The 12,500-nt window shown below is 39.3% G+C and overlaps 1 protein-coding gene across 1 annotated transcript in view; it reads left to right on the top strand.

Moving 5' to 3' along the window:
- The window catches only part of BCAR3 (BCAR3 adaptor protein, NSP family member), a 738,013-nt gene that overhangs the window by 293,944 nt on the left and 431,569 nt on the right, over nucleotides 1–12,500 (top strand). Inside the window, exon 3 of the mRNA XM_044085684.1 lies at nucleotides 2,484–2,523. Coding sequence (XP_043941619.1) covers nucleotides 2,484–2,523 — 40 coding nt within the window. The remainder of the gene's footprint in view (nucleotides 1–2,483; nucleotides 2,524–12,500) is intronic.

The raw sequence follows: 12,500 nt of genomic DNA, 5'->3' as shown, positions 1-12,500 counted from the left end.
GTGTGTGTGTGTGTGTGTGTGTGTGTGTGTGTGTGTGTGTGTGTGTGTGTGTGTCTGGGTCTAGGTAATGTTGCATAGATGGGTAAGAGGAACACTAGCGCTGTTGTCCTAATTCAGAGACATGCAGATGAGCCACTGAGCTTTTGTGCTATGTATTTCTCTAAATCACTTGCTGTCACCATAGTCCTACTACAGCTCCCCAGCAAAGCACTAGTAACATTAGAGCAATACTGTCTGTGAATAACCGCAATTTACAATGTAAACAATGTTCTTTAAGGCAGTGTTAACTCAGAATAGTCCTTTCCCAGTTTTAGAACTTTGGTGTTTCTTTGGAAAATATTCATTTCCCAAGCTTAGAACACTGGTATTTCTTTGGCGATCCAAATCCATATGAAACATTTGTCAAAAGTGACAAGTAAAATACTTTGCACACATGATCAAAGTTATTTTTTGTACTCTGACACTGTCAGAACACTTTGATGGCAAAGTTAGTACAGAATATGTGGAAAGCTGAAACTATTTCAGGATTTCCTGCTTCAACTTTGTAGTTAGTTTGGGCTTCTATTTTCTTTGTTTACTGCCCTGTGTTTATTGGAGCCAGTCTTCTGTAATTACTGTGTTTATATACTGCACATTGTAATCTGTGTTTGTTCTTTTAAATTTACTAACTGCCTCTATAACTGTGTGTAAGATACTATCTGTTGTTGCAAAAAAAAAAGGTTTTATAGTTTCATAGCAGCATTGTTATTTACCTTTGGTTTGGATTGTGGCTAAAAACATTCCATAAAAAACAGATCTAAAGCATGTATTAAAAACTTGAATAAACCGGACATACAGTGGTCAGCACCAGACTATACTGCCTGTCTTTTCAGGGGGTAGCACTTTCATAACTCAGCTGTTCCAAAAGTGGACTGTAACCCCATCCTCTTACCTGTGAAAATAAGTTGCATATTCTGATCCAGGTCATTGTGTATTTATTTATACCAGTGTGGTGTTACAAATATATAACGTGCTCATACTGAGCCGTAAAGTTGCTGAACAAGCTTTGAGTGCTCTTACAATGCTTTTTTCAAGTAATTTTATAGTATGAGCCATTGACAGTAACAATACCTCCCAAACGTCCCTGATTTTGTAGAATGCCTCTAATTTTTGCCTGATGTATGTCCTGTCCCTTGAATTCTTTTTTTATTTTCTAGTTAATAACAGGACTACAGTCAGCAACAATTCTAGGCATTAGAATTTCATACTTATTGTTCAGAAAATGCATGCTGATGCCTAACTTGTTGTTCTAGTAACTTTTTAAAATTAACTTGTGTAATATTTAAAAATTGTCCCTGATTTTGGGCTTGTCCCTCACCCATTACTTTGGGATGTCCCTGATTCTTGTACCAAAAAAGTTGAGGGCTATGACAGTAATACATACTAGTACTGTTTCTGTCATCTCTGTCACAGTATTGCAAAGTAAGCTTATATATAAGACAGACAACAAACATGCAAAATGAAGGTTAGCCCAACTGTGGACCCAGCAGAGCATAAAGAGAGGTCTGTGCTTGTCCTGCCTGAAACATCAAACATGTTTTAGGAAGTTCAGATAACAGTAAATGCACATTTTTTGACAGTAATCTGAAACTGAGTAGTTGTGCATTATGCATTGTTCTTGGTATATGGATATGGTACTTAAACAGTAGCTCTCATAAAGTTTGAATTGTCTCTCACCTTTGGAGTATACCCAGCAATTATCTAAATTACAAGTAATAAAATATGTTTGTCAGAATCAAAAGAACAAAGAAAATGGGAAAGATAAATTAAGTTTCAAGGTACTTTAAGATGATTGCCTTTGATGTGCACAATGCCTGTCTTTTCTGGTTATGAATATAGCTTCCAAAGAAGAAAAGGGCTTCCTGTATCTGGCATTACCAACAAGGTGTATGACATCATATCTGGATATTTAAACCTCATTTAAAACAAAGCTGTAAGCATGCTTTGAACAAGTTACTGTTGCAGAATTTGTGCATGCCTGTTAGGTTGCTAATTTTAGAGAATTTAGTTTTATTGTAAAACAGGAGTCTAATGTTCTGAATAATAATAATAAACAAAATAAAAAAAGTAAAAAATAAAAAACTGCTCTGTGTTCCATCACTTACATTTCTGTAAACCTTTTTGGAATTTTATTTATTTTATTTATTTATTTATCATTTGTTGACCGGGAAAGTCCGACTAGGTTCCACAGAGCCTGTTTTCAGCGGAGGCCCAGGGAGAAATTATTGCTGAAATGAGCACAGACAGAGATGTTTCTGTCACATCACTAAATTGACTTTGATATAAAGGACCGGACAGAATAAAAATTATATTTCTAAGTTAATTAACATGTAGTGTTACCTGAAAACAGTATAATTCTGATGCATAAACAAACTCTGCTTGTGTCAAATGAGTGTAAAATCAGTAGCACTTTAGTAAAGGATTTGTTGTGTTTACTTCCTCAGGGATAAAGGTACCACTGATCCTGCTATGGAGTACGTGAAGGTAAGATGTTTTAAATGTACACATATACTACTGATACAGCCCTCGTTAAATGTACGCATGTAATGCTGCTACAACTCCCATTGAATATACACATATACTCCTGCTAAAGCCCCCATAAAATGTATGCATGTACTGCTGCTACAGCCCTCATTAAATGTACACATATACTGCTTCTACAGCCCCCATTAAATGTGCACATACTACTGCTACAGCCCTCATTAAATGTACACATACTGCTGCTACAGCCCCCATTAAATACTGCTGCTACAGCGCCCATTAAATGTGCACATACTGCTGCTACAGCCCTCATTAAATGTGCACATACTGCTGCTACAGCCCCCATTAAATGTGCACATACTGCTGCTACAGCGCCCATTAAATGTACACATACTGCTGTTACAGCCCCCATTAAATACTGCTGCTACAGCGCCCATTAAGCATACACATATTGCTGCTACTGCCCTCATTAAATGTACGTGTACTGCTGCTACAGCCCTCATTAAATGTACACATATACTGCTGCTACAGCCCCCATTAAATGTACACATATACTGCTGCTACAGCCCCCATTAAATGTACACATACTGTTGCTACGGCCCCCATTAAATGTACGCATGTACTGCTGCTACAGCCCCCATTAAATGTACACATACTGCTGCTACAGCCCCTATTAAATGTATGCATACCAATGCTACAGCCCCCATTAAATGTACACATACTGCTGCTACAACCCCCATTAAATGTACACATGAACAGCTGCTTCAGCCCCCCCTGAAATGTACACTTATACTACTACTAATACAGCCCCCATTAAATGTGCACATGTACTGCTGCTACAGCCCCCATTAAATGTATGCCTACTGCTGCTACAGCCCCCATTAAATGTACACATGTACAGCTGCTTCAGCCCCCCTGAAATGTACACTTATACTACTACTACAGCCCCCATTAAATGTAGACATATACTGCTGCTACAGCCCCCATTAAATGTAAACATACTGCTGCTACAGCCCCCATTAAATGTACACATACTGCTGCTACAGCCCCCATTAAATGTACACATACTGCTGCTACAGCCCCCATTAAATGTACACATACTGCTGCTACAGCCCCCATTAAATGTATGCCTACTGCTGCTACAGCCCCCATTAAATGTACACATGTACAGCTGCTTCAGCTCCCCTGAAATGTACACTTATACCACTGCTACAGCCTCTATTAAATGTGCATATGTTCTGCTGTTACAGCCCCCATTAAATGTACACATATACTTCTGCTACTGTCCCCATTTGTCATGCTCCACATGAATAAATGCAAACTATGTACACTTTCATCAGCTGCAAATAATTTTACAAATATCGTGAAGGTGAGACACACATGTGGACACAGCGCCTCATTCCTGACCCTGAGCACCTCGTTCCTGACCCTGACTTTTATGCATTGTGCATTGTGCAGGTGTTGCCTTTGATGTATGGTTATCTGCACCTGGCTAATGTGATGTTCATAAAAGTGCTGTTTTATTGAGCTGTTTTATTAGAAATGTCTTATGTTTAATTGTTATAGTATGTGCTTGCCATTATGCCATGCACTGTAAATATCACATACTAGACATGTTATTCTTAATTAGTCTCAGGCATTACCAGTTGTTTTCTATCGTTGATGTGCGTCAGTATGCAGCACTTATGTATAGATTGCTTCTACATGCTCTGTGCATTTTCTAGTTACTACTAATATCATATAATTCCAGAAGAAGTTAATTTTTTTTCAGCAGACTTATTTGGATAGTAGCACTGAAAGCCAAACATTATTCTCATTGAAGTTGTACATAGTTCAACACTTCCTGTTTATATCATGAAATTATTTCAGTACTTCTGCAGAGTATGGGATACCCATACAAGTTTTGCTAAATGGCTTGATTTCTTTACTTTTATCAGCTGTTGATTAGCTGTTAAAGCTGCACTACACACAAACTAGCAAGCACATTGTAATTATTTTATCAGACTGGAAATTACAGAAGACTTTTCTGCAGACAAGGTCTGGAATTTTCTCTGTAAGATAAGTAAAAGTATAAATGAAGCACATCTGTATAGAACAAATAGTTTGCAGTCTCTTTCTTAGCCATGCAAGCAGCCCTTGACTGCTATATGTAATGAGGCAGATATGAATAATCCTGAGACAGATATGGCACATGTACTACAATGCTGAAACAAGGCCTTTTCCTTCACTGTAGTTAATATGGATAGACCCATTTGTATATCCCTGTAAGGGAGATGCCTACATGTGAATTACTTCATTCAGTTTGTAGTTTTTAACAATGTATTACTGATTCATACAGTTTGGGAACAACCCATTTTGACTGTAATAGTTGAGAATGCTAATTAAACCTGTAATGCAGGGGGATTGTATCATGAAAAAAATAATTTCAGTGTCATACTCTATAGATTTGATGTGTCTGTTGATGTGTCTGTAGGTTGTTATCTACTGTTTTTTTTTTTTTTTTTATAGTGTGGCATATATGTTTCCATGTTCATTGACAGAATACACTGGTAGTTGTCTGCTCTGAATACAGCCCAATTTGCAGACATTATTTATTTATTAGCTGAGTATACAGGTATACACATCAAAAATGGACCTCTTTTAACAATGAAGTGGACCACAGAAACTACAGCAGAGAGAGGGATGCAAATATATCAGAATGCACAGACATTGCAAAGCTATCCGAATACACTATACCTAACATAACAAAGCAGTGGGCCATAACAACATAATTCTAACTATCTTGTGCCATTTGCCTTCCAACTATATCTGAATAAAGTAGGCATTACCCCATATGGAAAAAGAGTGCATAAGCCCTCGTTGGAGATGTTGGTTGAAGTCAGTGTCTCGCTCTCCATTACATTTCTCTAATTGTTAGTGTTCTGAGACAAGTTCCTTAAAGCCTAAACCCAGAAGGATCCCTGAAGTGTCTAGAAAAGTCTTAGTGTCCTTAACCAGTGCCTGATGTCTAACACTTCTGAAGCAAATTCCCTTAATCCCATGCTTTATCAATAGGCTCCATGCTGCTGACAATTGAGGTTGTGGGAGTAGGGTCAGATGATACAAACTTTGGTTATTTCCTATTTTCCCCAAAAGTCAGCTTAAGCATATTGATATCTTTTACACATACCTTTTCTCTTAAGAAAACTGCTTCTGTATACACAATCTCTACTTTCTTTTCATGAATGCATATTAAATATACTCATTAAGTTGTGTACTAAAGAGTAAATTAAATAATGCAGTGACAATTTTTTTTTTCTGCCAGATAAGAACTTTATTTTTTGTTTACTTTGCAGTTTACCCATCCCTGCATCTCGGCCATTTAATCTCAGTTCCTATATTCTTGACTATTTTTTCCTGCCCCCATCTCTCTTGAGTTGGGTCACTGTTCATACGCAGATAAGCTGCTAGACAGATAATTCCACGTAATTGACTTTATAACTTTAATTTATGTATTTATTTATTTAACTTGGTGCATATTGTGACTGCCAGACTGCTTTAGTACTTTATTTACCCACAAATGTCTTTTTCTTCACCTCTTGTCTCTTGTTTTGGGAAATGTTTTGTTCCTCATAGCATTACTGTTTTAAAACTTCCCCTGACTAGGTATTTACTAGTCTCACTGCCTTTTTCCTTTCCTTTTGCATATTTAGCATGCTAAATATAGGGGTTCTTTCTAGTTTTGAGATTATGACAACTGTAAATATTGTATATTTTGTTAATAATAATAGCAGCAATGTAATTTGCCATGCATGTAGTGATGCCTAAAGTCTTATCTATTTTTACGTAGCAACATTGTAATTCTAATTGACTGACTGATAGTCTTATGGTAGGTTCATAGGTTCATAGGTGTGTACAAGGCTAATGGCCCTGGGGCCTTTACAAGCCTAGCCCATAGGATTACCCTGTCTTCGTGCCACCCGACCTTAGTTCCCAGTGCATGTGTCGAGTAAAGCCACTGGAGTGATCCCTGGGGTGAATTTTCTATTTCCCATCCACTCATCAAGATTTCTCTTGAAGAGGGCCAGTGAGGTGCTCTGCTTGACATGTATGGGAAGTCTATTCCATAGCATGGGCAGTCTCTGGGTTATGAACCTGTCCCTCCAGAACATTCTGTTGATTGTGGTAAGGCGGTTGAGGTCTCTTCTAACCAAGATGGGTCAGACATGGCTTTGTAAGTCAAGCAGAGATTGCCTGTAAGTAGGTGATATGAGACAGAGAATAGTTGGAGTTTTTTTTAGTATGTCCATATAGGACTAGGATCCTCTTTGGGAGGTTCTTTTGCGACCTCTCCAGTTGTTGCAGGTGTTTAGTGAGATACATGCCAAATGGGGCATTGTACTCAATGATTGGTCAAATGAGGGAAGAGTAGAGGGAGACAATGACCTCTTTCTTCCTGGATGCAAAACCCTTAGTAATGAGATGTGCCACATAGAAGGACTTTCTGACCACAGTGGCAATGTGGTGATCAAAAGAGAGGCTGCTGTCAACCTGTGTTCCCAGATCTCTTATAACACCTTCTGTGTTCAGTGGACTACCATCGATGTGGTAATTTATGGGAACCAGGTTTTTCCCAAAGGGGATGACGACACATATTTTGGCATTGAGCTTAAGGTCATGGTTCTAACACCAGTCGTTGGTCTCAGTGAGGCCTTTCTGTAGTATGTCAACATCACATTCCGGGAGTTAATAATAGCTCCCAACTTCCAATTATCTGCAAACTTTGTCTGCCAGAGTCCCTTCGTGTTGGCCTGGACTTCAGAGAAGTAGATACCTAATAGGAGAGGACCCAGGACCAAACCCTGTGGGACTACTCTTGTGACTGCCAGCAGTCTGACTTGGAGTCAGCTACTTTCACAGTGTGGGTTCAACCTGTGAGCCAGTTTGCAACCCACCTAGTGATATAGGGGTTCATGCCTAGCTTAGTGAGTTTTTCTATGATTCCTGGGTGGGGAATGGTATCAAAGGCCTTAGCCAGATCAAGGTAGGCTGTATGAACAACCTTGCCTTCATCCACAGCTCTGGTGACTGACTCAAAGAAGCTGACCAAGTTGAGCAGGCATGAGCTACCCTTCACAAAACCAAACTGTGTGGGATCCAGAGTTTGGAGATTCCCTATATCCTTGTTTATTAGGTCCATGATGATGCGTTCCATAGCTTTGCATATTAGACTCATCAGGCTAATGGGGCAATAGTTCCCAGGATCTGTAGTCGCTCTTCCTTTGTGGAGAGGGATGACTGTAGCAGTGTGCCATTTGGTCGGGACAAAGCCTGAGGTGAGGTGGTGATTGAACAGGGGACACAGATGACATGCCAGTTCACTCTGTAGTTCATGTAGAACACAGCCAGGGATATTGTCAGGTCCCATAGAAGCTATATTCTTGGCCTTGCACAGTGCTGTTTTAACCTGTGCAGCAGTAATACTGGGTGTCTGGCAATCTACTGGTATTGTGATTGGTCCCTTGGGGGAGGAGAGAGGTAAAGTTGGCACTGAATTTGTCAGCCAGTATTTTGGCAATATCTGTTGGCTCGGTATAGGAGGTACCATTGTGCAGTAGCTCAGAACAAATCTGGGTATTGCCATGGAGATTCTTTACATAATATAGAAGGCCTTGTGTTTTTTTTTTTACTATCTGCTGCAATTCTGTTTTCATAGCTAGCTTTAGAGGATTTGATGAGGAATCTCAACTTTTTGTTCGGACTGATAAGGGAGTTTTTCCAGTGTTGGGATTTCACCTTAATCCACATCAGTTTATCCTTCTGTTGTCGAGTTTGTTTATGGCAGGGGACCACCAGATTGGCTTCATTTTTTTGGAGGAGAGCGTCTTGCTTCTGTTGGGTATGGTGAGATCCATGCATTTGTGTATGTGTTCATACAGTGCATTGGGGTAGGATTCGGCAGTCATGCAACTGGTCTCCATTTGCATGGGTGCCCTGAAATTAGCCACCTCTGTTTTTCGGAGCCCAAAGTTAGCTTTGGAGAGGTTTTCATGGTGGTTACCTTTGCGGGGGGGGGGGGGTGGAGGGATGTGGATTTCCAAGGTGATTAGTTTGTGGTTGGATCTAACCAGGGAGGATTTGGCTACTGGTGTAGAGCAATGGTCGTCCATGTTAGTAATGACCAGGTTAAGGATGTTGCTACCTCTAGTAGGGATAAGAATGAGCTGGTCCAGGGCATTGGAATTAATGAATTCCAGGAAACGTTGGGCAAGTGTAGTGGTACATGAGTAGTTTTCAGAAATAAACCGCACCGTCAAGCAAAAACTTTATTAAAGGAAAGCTTTCGGGTAACAACCCTTTCTCAATGCTAATACCATTACACAGAATAATCACCATTTAAATAAGAGCAAACAAGTATCACATGACCACAGTCAGCATATCACATGACACTGCATAAAATTTAAAAAAAAAATACATTAAATATTTTGTTGTTGTATTCTTACTAAAACATGTTTAATGATTAAAGTATTGTTAAGACCAGGTTCAAACTCTGCACATAATCTAATAATCCATTCATACTCTTTATTTTCAAGAAAATTGTTTAAATCACTCCCTCAGTTCCTTTCACTACTATGTCTATTACCCTAAACATAAAACAATGGTCCTCACCCTTGTTCATGATATGTCTGCTTAGAACATTCTTGTCATTTCTCCTTCTTATATCTGACTTATGGTCAATAATTCGCTCCCTCAGCCTTCTGGTGGTTTTCCCCACATAATATAAAAAACATTTTACACAAGTGACGAGTTACACCGCATAGCTGGTATTACAACTGGCTGTGAGGGGAAAAAGTAGATTGCCTGTCGGTCGCAGGATGTGTGAACACATTATTATTACCTGCTGAAATATCATTACAACAACTACAATTCATACACTTAAAATTGCCTTGCTTCGTAACTGTTCGTTGCTTGCCATATACTTTAAAATCTTAACAACATAGCCTTCTTTTTAATTTGTAGTGTTCCTGTAAGAAAAATAAGGCTTTTCATTCAGAATTGTCTGCAGCTCAGGTAGAGCCAGCAAAATAATGCAATTCTTTTGTATAATTCCTTTAAGATCACCTGTCCTTACATTAAAAGTAGTTACATACCTAATTTTACTCCATTCAACACCCTTTTGTACCACTTCTTCTGCCCCCTTAGAAAATATGGTTTTCAGAGAGGTTTCTCTGTCCTTTTTTACCTTGTCACAGGTTTTAAAAAGCTCTGTTTGATTATAACCGCTATTTATAAATTCATCAACCATCTCTTCTAGCTGCTGATTAAATTTCTGGTCATCAGTATTTAACTTACTGACCCTACCCAACTTAGCCTTCATTACTCCTGAAAACACATGCGGTGCATACATACTTTGCTTATGCACATAACGGCAAGCATGAACGTCTTTTTGTGAATGCTGGTTTCTATTCTTTCTAATTTTTTCTCCAGGCATATATCCAAGAACACTATCTCTTTGTCAGAATGTTCCATTTTAAATTTAAGAAAATGTGTCGTGCCATTTAAATAAGAAATATATTTGTACAGCTCATCAAAACTCCCTTTCCATACAAAAAAAACAATCATCCACAAATCTTTGATAACATTAAACTTTATTATTCAAAACATGCCTGTCACTATATATAAACTTTTTTCCCACTGATACAACACAATATTTGCATATGTGTTGGCCAATGATGTCCCCATGGCCACTCCTGCCTGTTGCAAATAAGGTTCATCATCGAAGTTTTAGACATGTCTGGAGTGGTAGGCATTAATAATAAGTACTGGAGCTGTTTCCTTGTAGAACGTTTAGTGCTGGTAGCACTTTTGTGTGCTACAGTAATTGCTACAAAAATTCTGGTAAAGTGCTAGACTAATAAGCTAGTAAAAGTGTAGGAGAGGAGAGAACTAGTAGATCTTAGGGAAAAATTGAAGAGCAGACTTTGGCACCGCTCAGAAGCTTACAAACAGTCCTGGATACAGCAATTCTGTATCTGGACTAGACTAGTTATGGGGAAGGTGGGAAACAAGGGCAAATGTGAGCTTTTAAACCAGAAATTGAAAGAGATGGAAAAACTGCCCAAACGCCAATAAACTACAATTTAGGATCAGAAACCACTCGTCTTGTGGTAGATAGGCTACCTAGTGCTTACCACTCCCACTGATAAGCTTGAAAGCTTCCCTCCAACACAGAAAGGCTTGGTGGGCTCAGAAGCTTACAGTCAGTCATGGATACAGCAAATCTGTATCTGGACTAGACTACTTACAGGAAAGGTAGGAAACAAGCTTAGAATTTTTTTTAAAATAAAATGGAAAGGGAGAAAGGAGGAACAGAATATAATTCAAGGTTAAGAAACTAAGTGGGTGGCCTTTTCAAATGTTCTCTCTGTATTAGGTAGAATGAGCTAATGACACTAGACTGGGAAGAGTGTCTCAGATCAGATTTAGAGTAGGAGCGGGCATCTGCAAAGCCACCAAGTATAAGAACAGGATACCAATAGGGAGGGAGAGTGGGAAACTAAATCAGTTATATGATACACTCCTTGGCAGGAAATCAGAACAATCAAACACAAACAGATGTTTAACAAATGGAGAAAATTTCCAGTTAATACCTCACACATAGTGAATCTAGCTAGAAACGATTTATAAATAGTGTGACAGTAAAAATCTTATTTATCAGGTCCTGTGAGGCAGACAATTTTAACACAACTGTGTAGATTATTTTATAACTATAAAATACAGTAAAAAGTATGTAGCAGAAAATAAAAGTGCTATAAATAGCTAGTAAAAATAAGCAAAAAACAGGATATATCACAGATCAGAGTTTTGCTCAGTGCCCTTGCTCCGATTAGCTCTGTGTGAAATGGCAGAAGCACTCACAAGGTAACTTCTTAAGTAACAGAAAGTTGAAACCTGAAATAACTTAAAAAAAGCTTGAAAGAACCAATGAGGTGCTTACTCCAAGCCATAGTCCAGGTAACCCCAATCAGCCAATGACCATAAACACTTCACTCTCACTGAAAATGCAAAATGGCTTTTGCCAAACTGAGATGGTAGGTCATTTCTCCTGATAAAGTACATATGCAGAGTTTCAGACCACAGGCCCCATAATGGGCATCTCAAAGTATGGTATTTGTGGTGTAAAAAGGTAGACCATAAATCTTTTCTCTGTTTTCAGTCCAGTTCACTTCCAGTCTGCGGTTCTAACACCAAGCTTGAACTTCTTCCTGACATACCCTCATGGAATTTCCATGTTAAAAATGTATAAATAAGTAAAATGTAGCCTCTTACATAGTGTTTACTACCTAGCCCAGAATTCCACTTTTAACATGATTCCTCTGTAATTTTTTAATTTGGTGGCATGCAATAAACAAATGATATATTGGGAAAAATAACAATCCTCTTTTCCTTCCATAAAAATGATGAAAAAACACATGGGGGCTACCACTGGGGCAGGATGGGAATGAGAGGCCACCTCTGAGGGATGATGGGAATGGGGGGCTACCACTGGAGGAAGATGGTAATGAGGGGCTACCATTGTGGGAGGATGAGAGTGAGTTGCCACCACTGTGGGAGGATGGGAATGAGCTGCCACTACTGTAGGAGGATGGGAATGAGTGGCCGCCACTGGGGGAGGATAGGAATGAGGGGCCACCACTGCGGGAGGATGGGAATGAGTGGCCACCACCGTGGGAGGATGGGAATGATTGGCCACCACTAGGAGAGGATGGGAATGATTCGCCATCACTGGGGAGAGTGGAAATGAGTCATCCATTGGCTCACTCACCCTGCATGTAGGGATTTTGCCCTTTCCACTATGTAACTGAACTCTAATGGAAGCAGGAGACACAGAATTCAGCATACAAGGACAACAAGCTGTGCACCCACGAAGATGTGCTTTATACAGTAGTTGTAGTCTGGGCTGAAAGTATGCAGGAGCATGTATACGCCCCTTTGGAGAA

This window comes from Protopterus annectens, chromosome 10.part0 (assembly GCF_019279795.1).
Source record: "Protopterus annectens isolate FY-2018-M chromosome 10.part0, PAN1.0, whole genome shotgun sequence".
Taxonomy (NCBI): domain Eukaryota; kingdom Metazoa; phylum Chordata; order Ceratodontiformes; family Protopteridae; genus Protopterus; species Protopterus annectens.
Note: the sequence above shows the minus strand (reverse complement) of the source record. Positions and strands in the feature narration are given on the sequence as shown.